The sequence below is a fragment of the Engystomops pustulosus genome, chromosome 3 (genome assembly GCF_040894005.1).
Source record: "Engystomops pustulosus chromosome 3, aEngPut4.maternal, whole genome shotgun sequence".
In the NCBI taxonomy this organism is placed as follows: domain Eukaryota; kingdom Metazoa; phylum Chordata; class Amphibia; order Anura; family Leptodactylidae; genus Engystomops; species Engystomops pustulosus.
The window spans coordinates 206,758,718-206,786,684 of NC_092413.1; the positions used below are offsets into that span (position 1 = coordinate 206,758,718).

Genomic DNA, 27,967 nt, shown 5'->3' on the forward strand with positions numbered 1-27,967 from the left:
CTGCACTACTCAACTAACACTGATCCACTAACATGATCCACCTACCCCAATTAATTTCTACGTTATGTAGGGCTATACCCACACATGCCTCAGTTTTTATTCTTTGATTGTTCTCTCCATTCCCAAAGTGTACTTTAGAAAAATGAGAGCTTTGAAGATATTGCTAGAAGGTAAGAAGGATGGGTGGTTTACCAGAACAGTACATCAGGAGCATCACATGGGCAACATGAAAACACAACATCGGTTACTAGACCACCAGTAAGAAAAGCTTGAAGGGATATTCTCATCCAGGCATTCACATATAAAGCCAATCTATCACCATTTTATGGGTGGGAGTCCCATAACGCACCCGTGTTACCTGTAGGGCATGTGGGGTCCTCTTTTCGCTTCCTCCGGGGCCTCCGTTACACCAAGAAAATAGACTTTTTAAAAATATTCAAATGTGCCGGCATGCGTAAATTAAGTCTTGGAGGAGCCAGCAGGCGCTCGTCGGATGGGACCTTGAGCTCCTCCTGGCTCCTCGGAGACCTAATTTATGCATGCCTCCCACCTCATTGTTATTCCCTGCTCCCATGCCAGACAGCCGATGAAATCAACCAGAAATTTTGTACAGTCGCGAGATCTTCTATATTGCGCAGCTCGCAGGTATCCTGGCCGCGGGAGGCATGGAAGTGTACTTTAGAAAAATCCAGTCTGAAGAGCTTTGAAAATATCGCTAGATGTACAGTAGAAGGTAAGCAGGACAGGTAGTTTACCAGAATAGTACATCAGGAGCATCACATGGGCAACATAAAACCACCAGTAAGAAAAGCTCAAAGGGGTATTCAAAAAGAGAAAGAAGTATTGTATAGTGCTTGGAATATGAGACACTGAGGCAAAATCACATTTGGCTTCTACAGATGGTCCCCAGGTTACGTACAACATAGGTTCTGTAGGTTTGTTCTTAAGTTGAATTTGTATGTAAGTCGGAACTGTATATTTTATAATTGTAACCCCAGCCGAAATTTTTTGGGTGTCTGTGACAATTGGTTTTAAAACTTTTGGGTTGTCATAAGAACCAGGATTAACAATGAATCTTAATTACAGACACCTGACACTGTTAAAGCTGATTATTATAGCCTAGGGCTAAAGTATAGTAAATTACCAACATCTAGAGGTCTGTTTGTATCTAGGCGTCGTATGTAAGTCGGGTGTTCTTAAGTAGGGGACTGCCTGTATCTTTTATAGGGTAAAACCATTTACCCAAATTTCTCAAAAGAAAATTGATTGTAATCATATAGTTTGAGATGGATTATAGAGATCGTAAAGGGACCTGACTCCACCTCCAGTGGATTTTAGTGAAAGGAACAGGGACAACCATCCAGGGGTCTGTCTACTATTCTATCGTCCAACAATTTAAAGGATATAAAGGATCATTTATATTTAATTGGTGGAAATCCAATGCCCAGGACCCCCACCACTAGGAATAAATTAAGGGACCACTAATCCACATCTAAACACTGGCTTAGGTTAGTCCTATTTGGATTAAATCTATATTATTAGGCAGTGCTCCCCGTATGGGCAGGCAACCTTGAAAAAATAAGGGTATCTGAAATCACCAATGACATGGCCGAGAAGTTTTGGTTAGGAATGTATATTGGAAATAGTTTTAATCTTATTTTTTCAATATATGTTTCCCATATTCCCTTTGAAATGTTTCATCCGCCCCCTATATAAAGTAATGTACAGTCAGTCCCCAGTTTACGTTCAAGATGGGTTCCATAGGTTTCTTCTTAAGTTGAATTTGTATGGAAGTCGAAACTGTATATTTTATAATTGTAGATCCAGACTAATTTTTTTTTTTGCCCCAGTGACAATTGGATTTCCACAATTTTTTGCTGTAATGGGACCAAGGATTATCAATAAAGCTTCATTATAGACACCTTAGGCTTCTGCTAAATTATGCGGTGAGATCGAAGTAGAAAGACATGAAGACTAAATGAGCAATATATGTGCACAGCCTCCTAAAAACAGCTTTTTATAAAAACAGTCAAAAATAAAAAAAAATTATGACCCCTGGACGCTCAGCTGTGCAGAGAACTAGAGCCGGCCCCTGAGCTGCTGGGAGTCTATCCCCGCCCCCGAGGTGCTGGGTGAGACTTTGAAGAGTCTTACTAAGGCTGTTCTCCCACCGCTCCTCTAGTGAAATATAAGTAGTTCCCTTTAATATGGAGATAGTATAGACTGAGCTTATATAATCATCTACTACATGTACTATGACAATTGGATTTCCACAATTTTTTGCTGTAATGGGACGAAGGATTATCAATAAAGCTTCATTACAGACACCTTACAGCTGATCATTGCAGTCTGGGACTAAAGTAACATCCAGAGACTTCACCAGAGGTCAGAGTGGTCCGTCTGTAACTAGGGGTCGTCTATAAGTCGGGTGTCCTTAAGTTGGGGACCGCCTGCATATGTAATATATATATAGAGCTCTAGCTCCTGGTGCTGCCCTCTTGATCTGCTACTGCTACTCTGCTGTTTTCTCAGCTCTAGGCCCGGGTCATCACACTAATCTCCCAGGCAAAACTTTACCCTTTGGACCTTTTGCAATTTGCTCTGAACTCCCAAACACAATAACTCAGCTGGTTTTCCTGCCTATATAAATTCATGTCCAAGGCAAGAGGCTCATTCTCTCCCTGGCACGCAAGAAGTGAAGCCAGGATTGGCAAAGACGGGCGATAAGGAGCTCCTGAGAGCTGTCATAGCTCATCATGGGCACTAGGACGCTCTTGCTCCTTGTGCTGTTCGGCAGCAGTTGCATCTTAGCTCGTAAGTAATGGACCCTGTAGGGAAATTTTTCACTTTCGGGCAACTATATATGGTCGATTGATATGATTTCGTTATACATGAAATTTTTTGTAGGAAGGATGAAGAATTGGACATGCAATGTGGATATGTTCAATAACTTACTTAAAATAATCTAAACTATTGAGGAATATCTGTTTTTATCATTGCTACCTCCTGGCTGTCCTGTTACAGGAAAAAATTATTTGATAATATTTTTTTAAAAAATCAAAAGGCTCTAAAATTTTAGTATCTAAAATATTAATTTAAGTAAATTATATGTATATTATATAACTAAATTAATATTAACTATAAAAAATAATATTAAAAAAACAGAACAAACAATAGTTTTATATATTGTATAGTGTATACTATATACTAAAGTTTTATATACTGTATTTTATACTATATAGTTATATATACAGATTTAAAAGGGGGAAAAGGTGCAAATTATTTTTATACTCATACCTTTGTCTATTTTTATACAGTTTACATTTTGAATGCATTTGTTAAATTGTTTATAGATTTTTTTTATTTTTTGATCTTAATAATGTATAATGTATTGAATTCATTTTTTGTAGTTCAAAGAAAAAAATAACTTTATATAAAAATACATTTATTTGGATTATCAGTCATTTGATCAGTATATACCGGTATATAGTTTTTTTTATTGATCTCTCTGTGGTTCATGGAGTGGTCCGCTCATAGGGGTTGAGTTTTGGAAAGTTTTTACACTAACTTGTAGCTAGATATTAGCTAGATAAATAGATACATAGATAGATATAATAGATATTAGAAAGGTAGATGATAGATAGATAGATAGATAGATAGTGTCTGTAGGCTGCTGTAAAGGCCATATGGAAATTATACATTGCACAATTTGTGTTTCCTTTTCTCTTCATCTTGAGATTGTTCCTTTATCTCATAACTTTTCCATCATATAAAAAATGTGAAGATATTTGGCCTCTATAACATACCCTAGACATCTGTAGTACACCAGACTAAATTTTTTCTGGTTCCTAACCGGTATAGATTAGACTTTCTTACACCTCTATATTCTATAAGAGTCATAAGGGGCAAATACCTCCCATACTGGGGCAGTTTTATCAGAAGTGTCTGAGAGCAAAACTGTTCTATGGGAGCTCAGCTTTCATTTTATAAACTTCTGAGGGAACATGAAAGCTGAGCTCTGATTGGTTGCCATGAGCAACTGCTCCAAGACACTTCTGATAAATCTCCTCAGTAGAGTCTATCAAGTGTTGCCATATGTGAACCAGTATCGGCAACTTCCCCTTATTGGTTTAAATCAGAGCGTGTGGCAGAGACGTTGTCTATTTGGGTCTCATGGGTGAAGTACGTCTTCATCTTTTAGAGTACGGCCTTACTTGCATATGGATACGACAAGAAGACAAGTCAACCTTGTTGAAAGCTGAGCACCCACTAACCCCCACCCGTTTTTTTACTTTATACCATTGCAATGGGATTTGTATTGCTTAGTCCCTGCTTTGGTACGTAGTCGCTTCCATGTCTTTAGTACAGACCATCTACAAGACATGTCATGTTTCAGTTCTAACACTCCGACCCTGTTCAGACAGGGGGATAAATAGAACAACCAGGGTAAATATGGCCGCAGACTGGGGCGATAACCATTATCTGCTACCCCCATACACTTCTTATAAAGACTGCCATTATTCTGATGGGCCTTATATCGGAAAAGTACCGTATATTCTCGAGTATAAGCTGACCCAAGTATAAGCCGAGGCCCCTAATTTTACCACAAAAACCTGGTAAAACCTACATTTTTTTTTACTCACGTAGAAGCCGAGTTTGGGTTTTCAGCACATTTTATGTGCTGAAAAACTAGGCTTATATTTGAGTATATATAATATATTATAATTATTATTATTATTACTACTAGTATTATATTAAATATTATTCAGCATTTTTTATTTCTATTATTATTATTATTATTATTATTATTATTAAAAATTATTTTTCATTCCTTTTGTAGAAGAAGATGGGACAGACAGCCAGAATCCCAGCTGTTCAAGTAAGATCAGCTTCCTTATTGTATTATATTATAACGTCTTCCTTAGACTCAGGTCCTTGATAGCCAATAAAAGCAAAAAATTTCATCATTTTTTTTTTATCACTGGAGTCACCAAGGTTGAAGCAGGGGAGGTGATTTCCAGTCTTGCGACAGTGTCCCATCTGCGTTTGGACTGGACTATGGTACCTAGTCGCCCTGGTAAACAGCAGGCCTTGCGCTGACTTCAGACCTGCCCTATCAGTGTGGATAATAATTCATTGCAGATTATCTCATGAAATGTGGACTGTGTGTTTAACCTTTGGATTGGAGGTTGTAGAACGATCCTGCTACCTGGAAAAGATACATGTTGTTCTCTATAGGACATAGTGTTAGATAAACTCGGATTCATTGGGAAATGACTGCCGTTACATGCATGAAATGTAAGGGTATAGCGCCCCCTAGTGGGCACCAGACACATGACAAGTGAAGCCATGACAGTTGTTTTCCAATCTCGGCAAATCCTAGCAAAAAGTTGGAAAGGGAAATTGGATGATTCACATATTTTACATCCTATGAATATGTATATAATTTTATTCATATATAAAATAGTTAAATTTAAAAAATATTAAAAATATTTTTAAATACTGAATTTACAAAAAATGTGAAAAATTAAATTTAATTGTTATAGAAAATTGTACATAGAAAAGCCTATTATTAATTTCCCCTAAACATAAGGAAATAGAAATCACCGCTTTTAAATAATCTCATAGGTGGGGGCGGGGGGGGGAGTTATACACATGTATTTTGTGTTGGTTTTTTATTTCATGATTTGTATTTAAATTGATATTAAAATTGACTAAATTAATTTGTATGGTCATTTTAGATATTGATATAGAATTTTTTTTGTAGCTTTTATGCTACATTGTCCGACACAAAATGATTCTTATCTTTGATCATTTAGTTATATGGTCATTTCCTTCAAGTCCTTCTAAGTTATTATTGTTTTGTGTGTTTATTTTATACCTTTTCAATTTCTGGGTCCCTTGGCCCTAAGATCAATGGGGACTCCAGTTGGACTCCAAATGCTCAGAATGTTAACGCTAATCCTGTGAATAGGGTAAAACAATCAAATTTTGGACAACGTCTTTAAGGGCTTAGCTCAGCTATGTCCAGGTATTGGCTGTCAACCAGTATTGATGTCATAACATCAAACCGATCATTGAGCTTTCCTGGGCTTCTACTAAATTATGCGGTGAGATCGAAGTAGAAAGACATGAAGACTAAATGAGCAATATGTGTGCACAGCCTCCTAAAAACAGCTTTTATCAAAACAGTCAAAAATAAAAAAAAATATGACCCCTGGCGGTTCAGCAGTGCAGAGAACTAGAGCCAGCCCCTGAGCTACTGGGAGTCTATCCCCGCCCCTGAGGTGCTGGGTGAGACTTTGAAGAGGCTTAGTAAGTCTATCCTCCCACCACTCCTCTAGTGAGACATAAGTAGGTCCCTTTAATATGGAGATGGTATAGAATGAGCTTATATAATCATCTACTACATGTACTATTACATTTCTTTCAGGAGATGCAATCAAATTCAGACATCTTAGGAAATATACATATAATTATGATGCCTCCGCAACAACCGGGGTGAGCGGCACAGCCGATTCACAGAGCGGCTCCAAATTTAACTGCAAGGTGAGTGGGCAAGACTGGACCAGACAGAGATGCAGGACATGCTAAGTTTTTTTTTCTGATTATTCTTAAATATTTTTTTGATAATAGGTTGAGCTGGAAGTGCCGCAGCCATGCAACTTCATCCTGAGGATAAAGCAGTGCACCCTGCGAGAGGTGTCCTTCATCAGTGCCGAAGGCAAAGCCATCTACAAGAAGGCCAAGAACTCTGAAGACTTCTCCAATGCTATGTCTAAGTAAGTGGGGAGGATATTTTAAAGGGGATGTCTGAAGTTATACTCTAACCACAGGAGAGGTGAGGGTCTAACTGCAGGGGCCCCCTATTGATCAAGAGAACAGGGATCCCATTCTTACTAATGGGTAGTGATGAGCAGACCCCTTAAAATTCAGGTTTGGCCGAAACTCGCCAAACATGATTCTAATACCCATACCGAGATGCTAACACCCACCACTAGGACCGATCATGGGTGTTAACTGTTTAGTTACCGCTGGCAAATAAATTACTGCAGTCACATGGCGGTTCTGTGTGCTGCCATTTTGGGGAGGGTTGTGGCTTCCGATGATGTTGGCATGCCAGTGGCTGCTCATTCCCGACTTTGCCAGAGGTATTTAAACAGTTAACACCCGCAATCGGTACCAGCTCCAATTTAATGGATGACTTATATCTGACTACTCCCACAGAGAGTGAATGGAACGGAAGACATCATGCTTGTCCGATCTCACAACCCACTAGTAAGAATGGGATCTTCATTTTCTAGATTGCTAGGGGTTCCCATCTTGTGATCAGTGGTGGTCCCAGCAGTCACGATTACCTTGTTATCCCTAAATGTGTGGAAAGGGGATAACACAAATACTTGGGACAATCCCTTTAAGGAGTTATCACTACAAGTTCTATAAAAACTCAATATGAAGGTTCTCCCCAGTGACTGATCCTTACCTCTGTATGTACTGATATAGGGAATGCTGGCAATCACTAAGTAAGACCGCCTACTGGACTCCTTAGCCTAAGGAGATCTGTGATTTCAACCAATAAGAGATACAGACTCTTCTCCCACAAAATATTTGTCAGAATTTGTCAGTATTTCTAATTGAAGAACTTCAACCTCTACCTTGTCCTGCTAAGGAGCCACTATGAAAAATCTTCTGATCCTTGCCCTTACTATTCGTGAATTAATACCGCTCCTTTTTTTTCTGTATACTTATGATCTTTACAAATCTTTCAACTCTTTAGGTATGAAGTTAACTTCAGCGTTCAGGACGGAAAACGGGTCGTCTTATATCCTAAGGAGGAGGAGCCTGTGAATATACTGAATATCAAGAGAGGCATCATTTCCGCTCTTCTGGTTCCAGATGACGCACAGGAAACCAGTAACATGGTATGGAGAACTGGAATGGCCGTAGAGTAGGAGAGAACTCTCCAAACTACAACCCCCATCATGTACCCAAAGCCACTGGGAGTTGTAGATTCACAACTGCTCAAGAGCCACACAAGGTGGAGACTACTTCTTTAGATTTGTCCCCCCTGGTGGACATTAATTTATGAATAACCCAGATATACAAGGCAGATAGTCTTGGTGGTGCTTTATCATAAGTCTCTTAGATCAGAACTGTTCTAGATGTCCATGGGAACCAATCAGAGCTCGGCTTTCATTTTCCCACAGCTGTTTATAAAATTAAAGCTGAGCTCTGATTGGTTTCAATCAGCAACTAGAACAGTTTTACCTCAGAAACTTGATGATAAATCTGCGTTGGGAAAAAGGATTGTCCATAAGAAGCCCCACTCTCATCCATAGACTACACCTGGTAATGCAGCTCCGCTCTACTCACTGGAACACCACAATTTCCATACATTTTATTTTCCACTCCTTATTTTTCACATTGGTTTTACTTGTTTTGTTTTTTTAGGACACTGTCTACGGAAAGTGTGAAATCCGTGCAGTAAAGAAAGAAAGCACCGATATTACCGTCAACACGGACCTGAAGTCATGCGACCAGTTCACACCTTACAGAGACTACGTCAGCCCCATCGCTTTCTTTAAAGGACTGGTGTGTATGATGTATTACTCACCCCGAGAGATCTCCAGGGCTTATCGGTTCCTTATTTATATGATTTCATTCCTTGTTCCCCCAGAATACTCCATTGTCCACCCTGGTGAGCAGCAGCCAGTCCTGTCAGTACACCCTGGAGGCTAAGAGAAGACATGTGTCCGAGGCCTCCTGCGTGGAGACCCATCTCTTACTTCCCTTCTCCTACAAGTAAGTGCAAATTTATCCAAATTCCTATGATAACTAGTCATGAGGCTACATTTAGTGGAGAAACATGATCGCCTGGTCCAGTCACGGTGAGCCACCACGGGCTTACCAAACCATAACCAGGTGCCATAGACCTCGAAGAGGGCCTCAAAGTGACGCTGCATCACAGGCCTCCACTACGGTCATGTGAATGTGGCCTTAGATATAGTCATTTTTACAGATGGACCCTCAGTAGAGCATCCCCATGCCAGGTTATCTGCTTCCCCTATAGATATATCCCCTGACTCTAGTCTTTACATATAATTTTCCATTTTTTCCAGGAACCAGTATGGCATGATGGCAAAAGTCACCCAGAACCTGAAGCTGGAAGACTCCACAAAGACCAACAACAGAGAGTTTTCAGGTGTGAAGCTATTGACATCATTGATAACGCTGTAGTTCCTACGTCATCCAGCAGGTGGCACACCAGTATTTGGGGGTATATTGTGACATACAGAGGCATATTGGATACGTACGTGCTGTATATTTCATACGTGACCCGGTATTCTTTATAGATTCACAGTTCGTAAAGGGCCTGGCCCTGGAAGCTGAGGTGCCTCCTTCCTCCAGTGAAGAGGCCGTCTTGGAGAACTTGAGGGAGCTGCAGAAATCCTCAACTACAGAACAGAACCAGCAGAGGGCGAGCAGGTTCCACAAACTTGTTACAGCACTGCGGACCCTCAACAACGAGACCCTGGGCCCCCTTGTCCCAAGCCTGATGGAGTTATCAAGGTATTTTATTCAAGCATCACACCTTCCCAAATATCCTACAGCAAAGCCGTCCCAACTGATGCCAGGACTGTTGAATATTGTCAGAAATCAGTGACGTAAACTTTACCCTGAAGTGGGTGTCCTCTTTTTTGGGTGGTCCCAAAGGCTCACCTTTAAGGAAATCTACCATCAAAATCCATCATGCTAAACCAGGGACACTTACTCATAGATCCAGGCACCGTGACTCTGGTTATCTTCTTATATGTGTTATCTATGGCCTCCTTCCTTCTAAAATCGACTTTTAAAATTATGCTAATGAGCCAGAAGGGTCGTTAACAGAGCCCCTGCATGCTGCAGCTTCACAGGCTGTTACACAGTGCAGAAGCACTTCCCCCTCCCACTGTGTATTGATACATCATGCTGCTATAAGATTACATCAGGCAGAGGGAAAGGGCAAGTGCTCCTGCACAGTGTAACTGCCTGTGAAGCTACAGTGATGATGAGCTCTGATAACAACCCCCTTCCGGGGGTTCTGGCTCATCAGTATAATTTTAAACATTGATTTTAGATGGAAGGAGGCCATGGTTAACAAATATAAGAAGATACCACTGTCACGGTGCCTGGATCTATGAGTAAGTGTCTTTGTTTTATCATGATGGATTTTTTGGTAGATTTCCTCTATCTATGCTGATATAAAAGAGTGGAGTCCTACAATATATTTATATCTTCACCAGTTATCCAGAGTAGAGAGTGATGACCAGAGCTCTGAATACAGCTCATTGATTTTCTATGTAATGCACCATATCACCTGCGGGGGCACTGTAGGAAAATGTAACACCTGCAGCTGATTTCTAGGGGTTGTAGAAGCAGGAATTTTTTATTCATATAGTTTTGGAACACTAGTAGAAGATTTGAGCCTGCAATGGCCCAAAACTGCCTCATTTTGGGTAACTATGCACAAACATGCCCTTTCCATCCATTAAGTTGTCTCTTTCCCATATGAAGAGACCAGTAGTATGAACAATACATTATAGTTTGCATCGGAACAGCACGATGGCTCAGTGGCTACGTAACATTCAGTTCAACATCTGCAAAGAGTTTGTATGTTCTCTCCGTGTTTGCATGGGTTTCCTCCAAACAGCGCACATTCCTGTTATGACCACTAGATGTCATCATTGCACTAAATTCACTCAAAGTTTTTGTAGTTTTTGTAAAAGATTCTCAAAACTTTCCTGAATTCTTATCATAAATTTCCTATAATGTTTATACTTTGTGCATTTATATTATTATATTCTTTTTTTTTCTATTATATTTTCCTTTCAGCCCTATTACAATACAAGCCCTGATCCAGTGTGGGACCCCTGAATGTTTCGGAGCTATTCTTCAGGTGCTGCGCACGGGGGATATATCACCTGTGCTGAGCGATACCGTCACATATGCACTTGGGCTTCTGCCTTCACCGTGCACCAAACGCGTACGAGAACTTCTGAATATGGCCCAGTATACGCAGAGCAGAGCTGCATTTTACGCCTTGAGTCACGCTGTCAGCAAGTGAGTATTAGACAACATAGACTTAGAGTGTATACAGACTGGATATATGATATTGTTGAATGTTGAATAAATGGGTTTCACATTATTAAAAATGAAAATGCGTTAAAAAAATCACATATTTCTTCCAATCTGCACTGTGTGAATGCAGCCTAAGGAACCAGGTACAGGCAGTCCCCGGGTTACATACAAGATAGGGACTGTAGGTTTGTTCTTAAGTTGAATTTGTATGTAAGTCGAAACTGTATATTTTATCATTGTAGTTCCCGACAATTTTTTTTTTTGCCCCAGTGACAATTGGAGTTTCAAATTTTTTTGCTGTAATAGGACCAAGAATTATCAATAAAGCTTCATTGCAGACAATTTTAAGCTGATTATTGCAATCTGGGACTATTTTAAAGCATCCAGAGAGCTTCACCAGAGGTCACAGTGGGCAGAGGGGTCCGTCTGTAACTATGGGTTGTCTGTAAGTCGGGTGTCCTTAAGTAGGGGACCGCCTGTATTAGAAATGATCTATGACAGTGACCTCTAGTGGTGGCAAAAGAAACTGCATCTAATTGTAATAACCAAAAAACTTTCTAATTAACATAGTTTATTACTCATATTAACTCCAAAAAACGTTTTGTTAAGTCAATCTTGTACACTTTCATTTCACTTCTGGTTATGAACTGCTAACTACTTATGCGATGGGGATTATAGGTTTCCCAATTCAGCTCTATGGGGAATCTAAGCTAGATTTAATGGAAATCTACCACCAGGATGAAGGATTGTAAACCAAGCACACTGACATACTGGTGTGCGCCCCTCTGGCAGGATCTGCTCTTCTGCTCTTCTTGTAGCTTTTTATGCCCTTGTTTTTTTTTTAAAGGTTTTTCACATTATGCAAATGAGCATTGGGGCTCCGGGCTCCATAGGTGATAATTGAGCCCAGAACATCTTATGCAAATGAGCTTAGGGGGCCCTGGACTCAATTAACAGCTATCAGGCTGATTTGCATAATCTGTAAAGCCTATTTTTGTAAAAACCAGGGCAGATAAATTTCAAAGAAGATTGGATCCTGCCTGAGGGTGCACACACCAGCATGTAAGTGTGCTTGGTTTACAGTCCTTCATCCTGGGGGTAGATTTCCTTTAAGCTAAGAGTATACATAAGGTAATTAGCATTTGGTACTTAACCCTTCCCACCACTTATCACTATAGCTTCTATGAAGAAAGAAACACCATCACCCCTGAGTTGAGAGACGTTGCCGATTTCATGTCGTCCCTCATTGATAATGAATGTACCGGAGACCAAGACAAAACCTTCCTGGCTCTCAAGGTACCGAACGCCAAAAAAGTAACAGAATTGTGAGATAATGATAATATCCGATAGAGCAGAACGTGAAGGATTTGTCTTTCTCCTCAGACCATCGGGATCATGGGCAACGTCTTAGAAGAAGCCAACCCACAGATCAAGTCGTCCATCCTGAGGTGTGTCAGAAGCTCAGCGCCATCGGCTGACGTGCAGAAGGCGGCTATACAGGCTCTGCGCAAGATGTCCATCACAGATGATGTAAGTTACACTCCATAATCAGGAGTGGTCTATCCCAGACCCCCAACTATAATGGTTTGGGGAACAAATGCCTTATGGACCCCCTTAGGATTCTGGTACCCACCGCCACTACTCAAGTGAGATTGTTATAAAAATTTGCAATGTGCACATATAGTCATATAGACCATGGCCAGAAAACCTCCAGACAGTTGATGTTCCGGTGCATGAATGCTAAATCTATAGCAAGGTTCCTACTAACTACTATGAGCAATTTATAATACTAGTAATGTAGCCAACAAGTCCATAAAATATTGTAAACTATCGGCACTACTACATGTGCATCCCTATAGTGTTGATCTGGGTGGTTCCAAGCATTTCTCAAATCTTCATGTAGTGTGAATGATGATTGTCTCACATAAACTGCTGTTATATAAAGGTATACAAGTATGGTCTCACATAAATTGCTGTTATATAGAGATATACACGCATGGTCTCACTTAAACTGCTGTTGTATAAAGGTATACACATGTGTTCTCACATAAATTGCTGTTATATAAAGGTATAAACGTATGGTCCCACGTAAGCTGCTGTTATATAAAGGTATACGAGTATTATCTCACATAAACTGCTGTTATATAAAGGTATACAAATATTATCTCACATAAACTGCTGTTATATAAAGACATAAAAGTATTATCTCACATAAACTGCTGTTATATAAAGGTATACACGTATGGTGTTACATAAACTGCTGTTATATAAAGGTATACACGTATGGTCTCACATAAACTGCTGTTAATAGGAACCCCTAGGAATAGGAATTATGGAGGAACTTGCTCCTGTGCTTACTGTCACCCCTACTTAGTAACACATATTATCATTTGGAAACAGGCTCGAAGCACGCTTGTCCAGGTCTTCCAGGATGGAAACGCTCCAGTGCAAAAGCGTCTGGCGGCCTACCTCACCCTGATGAAGAGCCCATCGCAATCTGACCTGCGCAGGGTAGTCCGTGCCCTCAATAAGGAGGACAATGAGCAAGTGAAGAACTTTGTCGCCTCTCACCTTGTTAACATTCGGGACTCACAGGCTCCGGAAATGCAGGAGTAAGTATAACCGATCCGGGATACATGTCCTTGCAGTTTGATTATTATAATTTATTATTATTTTATCATTTTATACATCATCGTCATAGCTTATACGGTTGACAAAGACACATGTCCATCAAGTTCAACCAAGAATACATCATATTGATGTATCATTATAGCAGCTAAAAATCAATCCCCTGCTCCACTGCAAATGGCCATAGCATTAGAAGTTCCTGCAGACACCTATAAAGGGAGTTTGGTTCAACTTTCATTGAAATCAAAGGGAATCTGTCAGCAGCCCTAATCATACAGCCAGTGTTAGGTTTTGTCTCTCTGTACTTATACCTTTGTGTGTGTGTTGTTGTTAGTAGCAGCAGGACTATGAAAAATATTTGAAGTTCCACGATTGTAGCTGGTCTCAGACTAACATATCAATTTTGTCAACAGTCTTAAAGGCAAAGTAGAAGAAACTCTCAGGTCAAGCGGTGTCCCTACAATCATCAGCGACTTCGCTAAATTGTCCAAGAATTACCAGATCTCCAAGACGGTGGATATCCCCGGGTTGGGAGATAACGTAGCAGCTAAAGTGGAAGGAAACCTCATCTATGACTATACTGGATACATGCCCCGAGAGGTCATGCTGGAGACAACCCTGAAAGTGTTTGGAGAGTCTGTGGATCTTTTCGAGGTAAGAGGACCTCCACCTCCACAAGCTAGCTGTCCCATGTCTAATTAAAACGGAGCTCAGATAGAAGATGCAGATCTGTACGTCGGGGGACTTTTGGTCTAAATTCTGTGGAGAGTTTCTATGCTTCTATTATGGCACAATCCCTTTAATAAGTATGGCCAGGCCTAGAAAAGACCATCTAAGATATCCATAGTCCTAACCCAGTATGGTCACTATTTGGCCATAAAATTAGATCATATATATTTTCACACCTAAATAGATCTACTTGCTTGTTCTCCACAGATCGGTCTTGAGGGTAACGGCTTTGAGCCAACGCTCGATGCTCTTTTCGGTAAAGGCGGCTTCTTCCCAGATTGTGCCACAAAGGCCTTGTACTGGGCCGATGGAAAAGTTCCAGACAAAGTCACCGAAATCTTGTACAAGTGGTTTGGTGTCTCCAGACAAGACCAGCAGAACCAGGTAAGGAGAAGTCTCAACATGATGATGGACCATAGAGATCTCACACATTGTACAGAGTGGACGCTTACATCATTGTCATCACTTCCTGTAGGACCTGAAGAAGGCCATCTTACTCAGTGTGGAGAAGCTGGTAAAGGAAGTGAGATCTAGCAATGCCCCAGAGGCTAAGGCCTACCTGCAGATCCTCGGCAAAGAACTTGGTTACCTTAAAATGAGCGACTTCAAGACTTTGGGAAATGTGCTGCTAAGGAGCTTCCAGTCTGCACAAAATCTTCCTGCAAAGGTAGGAATCAAGTAAATGGTAGAGAAATTCTGGCCTCTTGCGAATCATAATCCTATATATCAATAAAATATTTATTTTTATAGTTTATATCAATATTTCATATCTTTATGAATATATTATAGTGTTTATTAATATTTTATATCTTTTTACTTATATATATATATTAAAATAAAAATAAATAAAATATTAATAACAACTATATAATATATTCGTTAAGATAATATTAATATTAATATTAACTATAAAAAATTATATTTTATTAAATATAATATTATATTTACCAGTAACACTGCTAAAAGCAATAAAAGATTTAACGTAATAAATATATAACCTCATATATATATATAATAGTATTATAATAAATATGTATTATTTCAGGTTGCACAGCTTTTCTCTGGGGGTGTTGACAGTGACCTCTTCGTCCACTACATTTTCATGGACAATCAGTTCACCCTCCCAACTGGATCAGGTCTCCAGCTCCAAATCGGTCTTTCTGGAATAATTGCTCCGGGTACAAGGGCTGGAATGAAATTTGGAAACAGAAATGTAAGTGCTAATTATTTATTTTTTTGGAGGGGGAAGGGTTACAGCTTAGGACCGTCTATTTATTTTAGATCGGTCCTAGGACAATTGTTCTGCTTATGGGATTTACATCACTTAACTGTGATCTGTAGGGAATCTTGCAGCCAATGTTCAGTTTTCCCACAGCACCCCTAAAGGAAGAACTAAGCATTACACAATTTTCATTAAAGGTGCTGTTTGTCAGGCTGTGCTCCAGCGAATAAGATTAAAGGGGTTGTCTGAGAGTTGTGAAAAAAAACTAAAGGTGGCCGGAGGGGGCTGCTTAAAAAAATAAAGATCTACTTACCTTCCGACACCCTCCGGTGTCCCGCGCTGCTTTCGCTCCAGTCTGGGCGCTGGATGCAGCTTCCAGCCCGCCGTGGCTGGCCACGCTTATCCGTCCCTATACACAGCATTGTGTATGGGGGCTGGAAGGTTGTCGGGTCCGGCCGGAAGCTGAATCCATCACTGCTCAGGCGGCCATGTTTGTTTACATGGCGCCCGGACCGGAGCGACAGCAGAACGGGACACCGGAGGGCATCGGAAGGTAAGTAGATCTTTATTTTTTAAGCAGCCCCCTCCGGCCACCTTTAGTTTTTTTTTCACAACTCTCGCATGAATTTTTTTCATGCAAGACCCCTTTGAATAAATTAGAAGATATTTTAGTAAATTGTAGTCAATAATGAATCGATACTAATATATACATACGTGTTCCTTGTAGGTAAAGGCAGAATTTTCGTTGAAACCAGCAGTGGCAGTAGAATTTGTTACTCAAATGGGAATTCAGACTCCTCAGTTCTCCAAGCACGCGGTGCAGATGAACACCAACATCTACCACGAATCTGGCATCCAGGCTCGCTTCTCTGTGAAAGACGGTCAGATCAAGTTCTCCATTCCTGCACCCACCACCCCAACCAAACTCTTCAGCCTCAAGTGAGTAATAGGCAGATAGATGGAGAGATAGAGAGATAGATAGATAGATAGATAGATATGAGACAGATAGAGAGATAGATAGATAGATATGAGATAGATAAATAGATAGATGGGATATAGACCTTATAATAGGTAAGTAATCAATGTTCCTTTATTTTAGCAACAAAGTCAATTTGGTCTTCGCATCAAAGACTGAGGTGATGCCTTCCATAGTTGAGAACAGAGAAGAACGGTCAACCTGCTCGCCTCTATTCACCGGACTGAACTACTGCACAAACATTGGATATTCTAATGCCAGCTCTCTAGAGAGCGCTCCATACTTCCCACTCACCGGAGAGTTCAGGTAAGTGATTTTATATATTTATATATAGGTCTGCTTTTTACAAAGAGCTCTAAAGCCATGCAGCTACAGGCTAAAACTATGCGTGCTTACAGCCACCAGTAGGGGGAGCTCTCTGTCTATAGACATATACAGCTAGTAATAAACTCATTTGGAGCTGTATTAATATGTATATGGTGAACTTACTCCAGTATTTTATAGAAATTTTTTTATTATAATTAGTAATTTATGTTAGGAAAACAGTAAAAATAATCTAATTAACTTGTTATTTTACTAGGTTTGAAGTAGAGATACAGCCAACAGGAGAGGTACAAGAATATTCCCTGACTGCAGGTTACAGCATGAACAGGGAAGAACGTGACCTGGTAGACACTGTTCAAATCTCAGCCCAAGCCGAAGGTAACAAAAGTTTTTGGATTTACTGTTTGTTAAAGGGGCAGTTCATATTCAAAAACTATTGTCCATGGAATGTATATATATATATTCAAAAATTTGATCTTGTTTCACAGGAACAACATCAGAGGCGAGGCTGACCTTCAAATTTAACCGCAACAAGATCATTTTGACGAGTAATGTGGAGGTCCCTGATGCCAACATCCAATTTGGTGGCAGCATTAGGGTCAACGATGAGTCCAATGATTTCCAGAGAAATTTCGCTCTCATTGCTGAATTCAACAATCACCAGGTCCCAGAAGTTACTTTTACTGGAAGACTAAGGTAGTCATATATTTTATACACAGATTCATATATGCTCCTGATAAAGATAATCAGGAAGGATGGCAAGAATTAGTCCTCCACCAATAGGGTGAACTATACTAAAGATTGGTCATCTTTACATGGTGCCCATTATAATCATAATGGGGCAGATTTACTTACCTGGTCCATTCGCGATCCAGCGGCGCGTTCTCTGCGGTGGATTCGGGTCTTCCGGCGATTCACTAAGTCAGTTCCACCGACGTCCACCAGGTGTCGCTGCTGCGCTGAAGTCCGCCGAGGTCCGCCGGAGTTCACGATCCATTGCTGGGTGAAGGTAAGCGCCATTCAGGCAAAATCGGCGCAAAACGGAAAAATTTGGGTAACCCGCCGTAAAATCACGATTCAGGCCCTTAGTAAATGACCCCCATTGAGTATGGTCCTCCAGTGTAAGAGGTCTATACAACTGGGTTGTCCCACACAAAAAACTCCTAAGCTAGTCATAGGTTTGTATGGATTGATGGTCAGGTGGGCGGGCGTTGACATACATTCTCAGTCTATGAGACTGATGAAGATAGCAGAGCACTGTGCTCAGCTGACTACATCAGTCCCATAGATATTTCAATGAGGTCTACCGGACACTGAAGGAAATGCTTTACTTCATGATGTAAAATAAGGCCAACCCTACTGGTTATGTTTCTTTATACAGTCTCTACAGCTGTGACCACCCTAGACCTTCTTCAGTCTTATTTTTCTTCCATTCCCAGCTATGATGGCAGAACTGAAGGTGTCCTAAGCGGAGAACTTTCAGTTCCATTCCTGAAAATCGAGACCAAAGCAGATGCCAGACTTAAGAAAGTCGTGAATGACTTCAGCCTTCAGCTCAAGTCTTCTGCCACAATCTGTGCGCTCTCTGGGTCAAAAAACCTTGTGTTCACCTATGGTAAGGTTCTCTTCAACTTTTGTATATCAAAAGGACCTTAAGCCAAACCTATAGATACGTGCAGAAAAGTCTGATGACCATCTTTATATATTTGGCAAATCCTTCAGTATCGACTTAACCTTTACGTTTTATATCACATCCAGATGATGAAAAGGTCGAGCTAAATTGGAACACGGCCTCTAACAGTGACATGAAGAAGATTGCCAAAGAATTGCCCGACGTTAGCTTCTCCGACTTTGCCAGCTACCCCGAGTCTCTAAAGGCCTACGCCAACCAAGTCCTAGACCATAAGGTGGCTCAGACAGACATGACTATCCGCCATATTGCTTCACAGGGTATAGTGGTAAGTGATGTCTAAACACTAACCAGAGATACTCATCCCCTTTAAATTGGCGGCAAACGCAGCTCAAATATTTCTGCCATTGCTAGTTTCTGTATACCTCGACGATATATACACTCGATAATTATAATTGCATAGTCAGTAGTTTAGACCATGCAAAACCGGAGATCTGTATAATAATAACAACCTGTGTATGTTGTGAGGACTGTGAAAATGGACTCCATGATTGAAGATTTTCCAAGTGTACTGGGATTGTGTCCTGGCACTGCTGTGCTCTAATGCATTGTACTACTTCACAGCCCCTCCCCTCTGCTCAGAGTAAAAGTTAAAACATGCTTCTGTTTGAATATTACAGCAACCACTCAAACTATGGGGATGGGCGGTTGGTAGGGAGGGGTAGGGCTGTGGTATAGTTAAATGCAGAAAGCTAAGAGCACAGCAGTGTGAGGATACTTTGCAAAGCTACAGTATCGGAATATAAATCCATTTTACACAAAGTTAGGATGACCACCAGGGACAATACCAAAATCTGTTTGCAAATATGGCCGAAATCTGCTATAAATTGCTTAATATATCCATGTTCGCCAGGCCTACATGCTATAGATGTATAGGTGGACGGGTCTAGTGAAAAACTGTATCTAAATACAACATTCCTTTATTCCAGGCAACAAACAATTGGTTGAAAGCGGCTTCAAGGGACAGTCCATATGCACAAACTCTCAGCAACAAATTGTATGCATTAAGAGATCTCAACATGCAGGAACTGGGTGTCCCAGCTTTTCCAGATAACCTGTTCTTTAATAGGTAACAAATGATACATAACAGAGCTTAGATGGTCCATCTACTCAAAGACAAGCTCTGCTACATCTGTATATACTTGTATTGTTTCAAACTTTACAGCTCCGTTATATTTATTATGCTCCTATTTTTTGCAGCGATGGACTGATCCGATACAAATTCAACAAGGAGAGCATTACCGTGAACATCCCACTACCTTTTGCAGGAAAGTCATCTCACCAACTGGTGGCCAAAACCTTGAGGTCTCCATCATTAGAACTGCAGTCAATGGGTGTAAATATCCCATCACAAGAGTTCAGGGTCCCAGCCTTCACCATTCCCAATTATTACCAACTTAAAGTACCATTGCTCGGAGTACTGGATCTGTCATCTAACATTAACAGCAACTTCTACAACTGGTCCGCATCCTACAGTGGCGGGAACACAACCACCGACATCCAGAGCTACGCTGTAAGATACCAAATGAGAGCAGACGCCATTGTGGATATTCTTTCATATAACATTGATGGTAAGTTTTTAATTATCGTAGTTAAACAAGCTGTGTAGTAGAATATTTTGAAATCAATAGAAACAAGGTTCATGTAGGGAATCCCAACTTACTGTCTAATTGCCTTCCCATCGTGAAACAATCTGAGAAGGTTTAGAGGAATGACTATAAAAATCCATAAATGTGCTTTTATTAGTATTTATTACTACAATACTTACATATACTGTATAAACATTACCATTGATTAACTCCACACTAATGTCTCCATTTTTATTATTCCAGGTTCTGCCCAGGCCTCCTACGACCCAAGAGAAATAACAACCGTGTCCTACGAGGGATCATTACGCCACACTCTTCTTGAGGCTAATATGAGGTTCAATGAAGTTGTGAACCTAAGGAGCACTGACATTGTGAAAGCTTCCAGTTCTTACCAGGCCAGAAGCGTATTGGGATTTTCGGCTTTTGCCGAATCTACAACCAAATCGACGCTCAACAACAAGATGTTAGTAACCGAGTCTGATGTCAGAAGTAGACTTAATGTAGCCTCCCTGTTTGGAAACAGTGACCTGAAGATGGTGTATACCTTCAACACAGAAACCTATCAGACAAAACTAGAATCCAACTATAAGTTTGACTCCTCTTTCCTGAAGGCAACAAACAAAATATCAGGAATGTTCTTGACCGAAGCAGTAACGTTGAGTTCAACAACAGATTTGCAAGATGGAGCCCTGGTAAACACCATGACTGCCGATTACAGAAATAAGCAGTTGACTCTGAAGTCAGATACCAATGGAAACTACTACAACCTCATTGGACTGAATAGATTGGAGCTAACGGTGTCAGAGCAGATGGCTGCGATACGTTCAGAGTATCAGGCTGACTACAAGCGTCACAGATTCTACACCCTTTTGTCCGGCTCACTCAACTCTCTTGGTCTTGAATTAAATGCTGATGTCACTCTTAATAACCAGGCGAATCGTGCTGCACACAAGGCCACTCTGAAGCTCAACCAAGATGGCCTCTCCACTAGTGCTACCACCAATGTCAACTTTAATCCATTAATGTTGGAGAGTGAGTTCAATGCTGGCGTTGGCTCAGCAGGAGCAGTGATGAAAATGATGGCGGGTGGAAGATATCGAGAACACAGTGCCAAGATTTCTTTGGATGGAAAGGGGGCCTTGAGGGAACTATCTCTGGGTAGTGTGTATCAAGCTACTCTTTTTGGACTGGACAGCAAACATCTGTTGAGCTTTAAGGTTGGCAAAGAAGGTCTTACATTTTCTAACAACTTAAAGGGCTCATATGATCAATTCAAACTGGAGAGCAGCAATGACCTAAGTATTGTCGGCTATGTTCTGCAGTATACCTCCAAATTTGAAAACTCCCTAAGCTCTGACAAAGTCCACAAACACACGTTTGACTTCCAGATACAGCCCTATACTATGACAACTGTGCTGAACAATGAACTTCATTATGGTGCTCTTGAAGTTACCAACAAAGGCCAAGTACAGCTTGAAGCTTTCAAGGTAAACATCAACGGCAATATAAGAGGGGCTTACCAGAAGGATGAAATAACACACACCTATGGCTTCTCCACTGGTAATATGGAAGCACATATAAACACAAACTCTATTGCCAAAATTCTGGGAACTGCCCATTCCCATAGATTTGCACTGGATGTTGCAGGCCTCTCTGTCTCTCTTAGCAGTAACACAAATTGTGACTCTGGAAATATACGGTTTTCAAACATAATTCGATCAGTCGTGAAGCCGTTCACCATTACCGTTGACTCTCAAACTAATGCAAATGGAAAAGTGCAGTTTTATGGGCAACAGACAGGACAGCTTTACAGCAAATTCAATTTACAAGCGGAGCCCCTTTCCTTCAACTTAATTCATGATTACCGGGTATCAACAGAACATGCAATTGGAGCAGGCAAACGTCATGAAACTCTCCTAGATTCCAGCATCAATCTGCTATTCACACCTTCTGAACAGTTGAGTTCATGGAAGCTTAAGGGACGTCTTAACCAGAATTCATTCAACCAGGATTTAAGTGCCTTCAACAATGCTGACAGTATTGGAGTTCAACTTAGTGGACAAACTCTAGCAGACCTCTCCATACTGGATAGAGATGTTTATCTGCCTTCGTTCAAGTTTAATCCAGTTGACTCTCTAAACTTGAGAGACAGAGTTGATACACCTCAAGAGTTCAGCATTTCCGGCCACATAAAGTACGACAAGAATAAAGACATGCATGTCATCCACCTGCCTTTCATTGAGAACATGTCTTTATATTTTGAGAAAATGAGGGCTGCATTGCTGACCACTCTGCAATCTCTGCAAAGGTCATTGAAAGACATCGACATTGACCAGTACATCCAGAGATACAGAAGGGCATTGGATTCAGCTAGCAAAAGTATGAGTGACTATGTGAATAGTTTGGATCTAGAAAGCAAAGCTAGTCGAGCTAAAGAAAGAATTCTATCAATGACCAATGAATTTAGGATCACAGCTGAGGAACTACAAGATGCAATTGAAGACTATTTTGTGCGGGTACAGATCCGTTTGCAAAAAGCGTTGGCTGAATTGGACAGATACATCAAAGAAAATTACAACCTTGAGAATCTTAAGAGATCCATTGAGATATGTATTCAAAGATGTATGGAGAAACTGAAAGCATTTGACAATGAACACAAAATCCGGGAAAAGACCATTGAGATGATCCAATCTGTACGAGTTTCCATCGAAAAATTCAATATTAATGACTTAGGGGAAAGCTTGGCCGCCTGGATTCAAAACGTAGATCAACAATACCAAATCAAAGCTAAGATCCAGAGATTCCTACACCAGATCCAGTCATACATACAGAGAATCGACGTTGATCAGATGACTCGAAATGTGAAAGAATTCCTACAGTCCATTGAACTATCCAAGTATGTGGAGCCGATTAAAAATATTGTGCATTTTGAGAGAATTGGAATTTATGTGAGACACGTAAAAAACTTGGTTGCTACACAGGTTGAGGAATTCCAAATCAGTGAAAAAATCAATGCTGTCGTTGACAAATTTCAAGACTTTGTGACCAAGTATGAAATTGACAAAAAGCTAGAAGTGATCATAGAAAAGTTTATTGAGTTCATTAACCAACAGAGAGTCAAGGAAACCATCAAAAAGGTAACCGACATGCTCAATGATATTGACGTCAGGCTACATTGTAGGAAGATGCTTAGCTTTGTTGATACAGCAGTGAAACAAGTAAGAGACTACGACTTCAAGAAACTGATTGATGACATCAACTATTACCTAGATATCTTAGTTCAGAAGATGCGTTCCTTCAATTATGACCAGTTTGTCGATGACTTCAACAGGAGGATAAAAGAGATGACAGAAACCATAAACAACAAAATGAGAGAACTGGAGCTGCCTCAAAAAGCTGAAGCTTTGAGACAGTATTTGAATGACGTGAGGACAGTGGTCATACAGTATCTTCGAGAAGTGAGAGACACCAGGCTTGCTGCCATTGCTCAGTGGTATAACGATATCATGACCTCAACAGTATTAAATGAATGGAAGAACAGAGTCATGGAACAACTTGAGGATGCCAGAGAACGAATATACGCTATGAACATAAAAGAAGAATGCAGAAAATATCTAGAGAAGGTTGGCCAAGCTTACCAACGCTTGATAATTGTTATCACTGAACAATGGAACACTGTGGCTACTAAGATTACTGAATTTGCAAATGAGAACGATATCCGAGAATGGGCTGAGAAAGTGAAAGTCTTTGTAGAAGAAGGATTTTACGTGCCAGAAATCAATGCAAGATTCATCAGAATTCCGGCATTTGAAGTCAGCCTACGGGCACTAAGAGAAGCGACTTTCAAGACACCAACTTTCATTGTACCACTTACAGATTTGCAGATCCAATCTGTGGAAATCAATTTCAGGAAGCTAAGAAACATTGAAATTCCAACAAGATTTGTGACACCCGAGTTTACTGTTTTAAGCACCTATAGAATACCATCCTACGTGATAGACCTGAATGAAATAAAGCTCAAAGTTGTAAGAATAATTGATCAAATCACTTCCAGTGACTTTACATTGCCATCCCCAGACTTACTATTCAGAGATATTACAATGAGTGACATGGGTATTCCAGAATTTTCCATTCCAGAAATTTACATCCCCAATATGCAGCTACCTGATTATAGGATCCCAAAACTAAACTTGGAAAATTTCCAGTTCCCTGACTTAAAGATTCCTGACTTCCAGCTTCCAAGGATTCCTCACTCTATTTCTGTTCCAACGTTTGGTAAACTATCCAGCTCTTTCAAAGTAGCATCTCCATTTTTCACAATGTCTACCTCAGCTGAGGTCAAAAATTCCACAGTCTCCGAGAAAACACCAGAAATGGTTGCTTCTCTAAATACAGAGGCAACCTCAATGATCGAAGCTTTGGCTTTTACCTTTGGTGCAGATGCCCGGATTTCAGCTCCCATGATGGAACAGTTAGTTCTTAAAGAAACTGTGTCGCTATCTAACCGACATGTAAAGCTGGATCATTTCAGTGAAGTCATCTTTGCCGCAAACAAAATTCAGACAAAGATCGAAACAAAGGCTAACCTTAGAACCGAGAAGAACACAGCTGAGCTCCAAAACTCTGTCACTGTCCAACTGCAGAAGAGAATAACAGCAGATGTGTCCACCAAATACTATCATACATTGAATATTCCACAGCTTGACTTTACAAGTCAGGTTACCCTGCAAAATGATGTTGACACAACGGTAGATCCCGGACGGATTTCCTTAATATCTTCTGGGAAAGGAAACTGGAGATGGGCCTGTCCTCACTTTACAGATGAAGGCACCCACCAGGCCGATGTTAAATTCAATATGAAGGGCGGTAACATTGAGCTTACTGGGACAAACAAAATCAATGACAAATATCTGAAGCTGGATCAAAGCCTGAAGTATGATTCCATGTTCCTGAATTACGTAAGCATTGACATCATGTCCAAGGCCGACGCTCCTAATGTTGGTAACAGCATTTCTACACTCAATGCAAAGGCTCAGGTTAATGAGATGAAGGTAGAACTTTCAGCATCTCACAATGCAGAACTAACAGGCCGGACAACTGGAACAATTAGCAACAACTTTTCCTTCTTGACAAGAGCCTTTGAAGTAAAATTGTCCACCGCAAACAATGGCAATCTAAAAGTAAGCTTCCCTCTAACACTGACAGGCAAAATCGAGTTTCTAAACAACTATGACTTCACTCTCAATCCCACTGTTCAACAAGTCTCATGGCAAGCAAACGGCAGATTCAACCAATACAAAGTGTCTCATGCAGTTTCACTGGGTAATAACGAAGAGAATATGGAGGCTGCATTGGCCATGAATGGAGAAGCTAACCTTGATTTCTTGACAATCCCAGTCTCAATCCCCGAAATTCCAATCCCATACACATCAGTGAAGACACCAGCAGTTCGTGAATTTTCTGTCTGGGAAAAAACTGGACTGAAGAATTTATTGACAACAACTCGGCAGAATTTTGATCTGAACATAAAACTTCAGTATCAGAAAAATAAAGACAACCATGTCATTCCCTTGCCACTTGATGCAGTATTTGATAACATCAATACAAATATGAGGACCCTGAGCAAAAACTTTGAATATGGGAGGGACAAAGCACTGAACCTCCTTGTGGACTCCTACAATCAAGCCAAAGTGAAATTCGACAAGTACAAAGTGGACAACCTAGTAAGTAGAGGACCAAGAACATTCAAAATCCCTGGTTATACAATACCACTGGTGAACATTGAAGTTTCTCCATTCTCTGCTGATCTTCCAGCATTTGGTTACATGGCTCCCAAAGAAATTAGCACGCCAAGCTTCATTGTGCCAGGAATTGGGTTCTCTATCCCATCTTACAAACTAGTGGTACCTTCAGTGGAAATGCCTGTACTTCACGTACCGAACTCTTTACGAAGACTGTCTCTTCCTAAATTCAAGCTGCCTAATGGACAAAATGGTATCCTGATCCCAGCACTAGGAAACCTCACCTATGACTTCTTCTTCAAGTCAAATGTGATTTCACTCACCACGAGTGCTGGAATATTCAATCAGACCGATGTCTCTGCAAGAGTATATGTGGCCTCCACCTCAGTAATCGATGCTCTTCAGTTTAGTATAGATGCAACAACAGGTCTTACTAGGAAGAGAGGCCTAAAACTGGCCACAGCTTTAGCCCTCAAATCTGTCATCGCTGAAGGAAAACATGAAAGTTCTATCTCATTTGGAAAGAGAAATGTAGAAGCTTCCGTGATAACAAATGCAAAATTAGATACCCCACTGTTAAAGAGTACATTGAAACAAGAACTGACTGGTAACACAAAGACAAAGTCTTCTGTATCCTCCAAGATCACACTCACCTATGATCTCAATGATGCATTGTTTGGAAATGCTGCAAATGGCAAGCTTGATCATACATTAAATCTTGAAGGACCCTCATCTTACTTTTCAGTGGAGTCAAGGTTAACTGGAGACATAACTGGAACTCTTCTAAATCGACAACCATTTTATGGAAGATTGAACAATGAAGCAAACACCTACATGACTTCAAATGGTCTTAGATCTACCATGAGGCTTGTAACCAACTCTAGGGTTGATGGCATGGGAGTCTTGGACTTATCAGAGAGCCTTGCTGTTGAAGCTTCTACCAGTAGAATCTATGCAGTTTGGGAACACAATGAAGAGAATTATTTAAGAATCACCCCACTGTTTACAACATCAGGACTGCATAGTGGTAAAGCTACCTTAGAACTGGCTCTTTGGAGTCTATTAGCAGACCTACAAGTGAAGATCAGCCAACCCAATTCATTTATTGAAGCAGCATCAATGAAACAAGGCATTACCTTTAACTTGAACACTGATAAACAAGAATTAATCCTGAATGGAGAAGGAATTCTGGAGTCTCTGGTTCTGTCTCATAATGTTAAGTTATCCAACGATCAGACAGATGCAAGACTTGAAGCTGGGGGATCATTACAGGGCCATGTTGCTTTTTTGAAGTCAATCATACTACCAGTGTATGACAGAAGTCTGTGGGATGTCTTGAAACTTGATGTCACAACTCAACCTGACAAAAAACAATACCTTGGTGCATCAACATCTCTGATTTACACAAAGAGTAACGATGGATTTTTTTACCCTATTCCATCAGAAAGAATTGGAGAGGGTTCCACCATAACCTTCCCAGGATTCTCACTACCAAGTGACCCATATTCACCACTGCCACATATTCAGTTCCCAAAGACTGACATCAAATTTTTGTACACTACAGCAGAAAGATCTAACATTCCCCTAGTTGAACTGTCTGCTCCTCAATATCAAGTAACATTATCCAAGTACACTCTTCCCAAAACTCTCTACAATTTAGATTTCAACAAACTCTTCAACAAGATAGCAGACATTGATTTGCCAACCATTGAGATCCCAGAGCAGAACATTGTGATCCCACCAATTAAAGTGAGAATGCCTGCAGGGATTTACATTCCAGCTTTTGGCTCCATATCTGGCTCTGTTCAGTTTGCTTCCCCGGTCTACAATCTAACATGGACCAACAGGCTCGAAAACAAACCTGACTCTTTGGTGGGATCTATTGATGCTACCAGCAGTTCGACTCTACGGTTCCTGGAGTTTGATTTAGATGGTGAGTTTTTTTAAGTA

General features: G+C 40.5%; 1 protein-coding gene across 1 annotated transcript in view; it reads left to right on the forward strand.

Moving 5' to 3' along the window:
- The first annotated feature begins 2,674 nt into the window (after positions 1-2,674).
- APOB (apolipoprotein B) overlaps positions 2,675-27,967 on the forward strand; it is a 28,471-nt gene continuing 3,178 nt past the window's right edge. The window contains exons 1-26 of the mRNA XM_072143643.1: positions 2,675-2,814; positions 4,841-4,879; positions 6,434-6,549; positions 6,637-6,782; positions 7,778-7,922; positions 8,452-8,592; positions 8,678-8,802; positions 9,120-9,202; positions 9,354-9,570; positions 10,873-11,100; positions 12,297-12,414; positions 12,502-12,648; positions 13,519-13,730; positions 14,160-14,400; positions 14,683-14,859; positions 14,951-15,142; positions 15,521-15,688; positions 16,425-16,636; positions 16,797-16,979; positions 17,254-17,375; positions 17,486-17,693; positions 18,437-18,612; positions 18,756-18,955; positions 19,617-19,756; positions 19,888-20,258; positions 20,520-27,950. Of these exons, the coding sequence (XP_071999744.1) occupies positions 2,757-2,814; positions 4,841-4,879; positions 6,434-6,549; positions 6,637-6,782; positions 7,778-7,922; positions 8,452-8,592; positions 8,678-8,802; positions 9,120-9,202; positions 9,354-9,570; positions 10,873-11,100; positions 12,297-12,414; positions 12,502-12,648; positions 13,519-13,730; positions 14,160-14,400; positions 14,683-14,859; positions 14,951-15,142; positions 15,521-15,688; positions 16,425-16,636; positions 16,797-16,979; positions 17,254-17,375; positions 17,486-17,693; positions 18,437-18,612; positions 18,756-18,955; positions 19,617-19,756; positions 19,888-20,258; positions 20,520-27,950 (11,596 nt within the window). The 5' untranslated portion in view covers positions 2,675-2,756. The remainder of the gene's footprint in view (positions 2,815-4,840; positions 4,880-6,433; positions 6,550-6,636; positions 6,783-7,777; positions 7,923-8,451; positions 8,593-8,677; positions 8,803-9,119; positions 9,203-9,353; positions 9,571-10,872; positions 11,101-12,296; positions 12,415-12,501; positions 12,649-13,518; positions 13,731-14,159; positions 14,401-14,682; positions 14,860-14,950; positions 15,143-15,520; positions 15,689-16,424; positions 16,637-16,796; positions 16,980-17,253; positions 17,376-17,485; positions 17,694-18,436; positions 18,613-18,755; positions 18,956-19,616; positions 19,757-19,887; positions 20,259-20,519; positions 27,951-27,967) is intronic.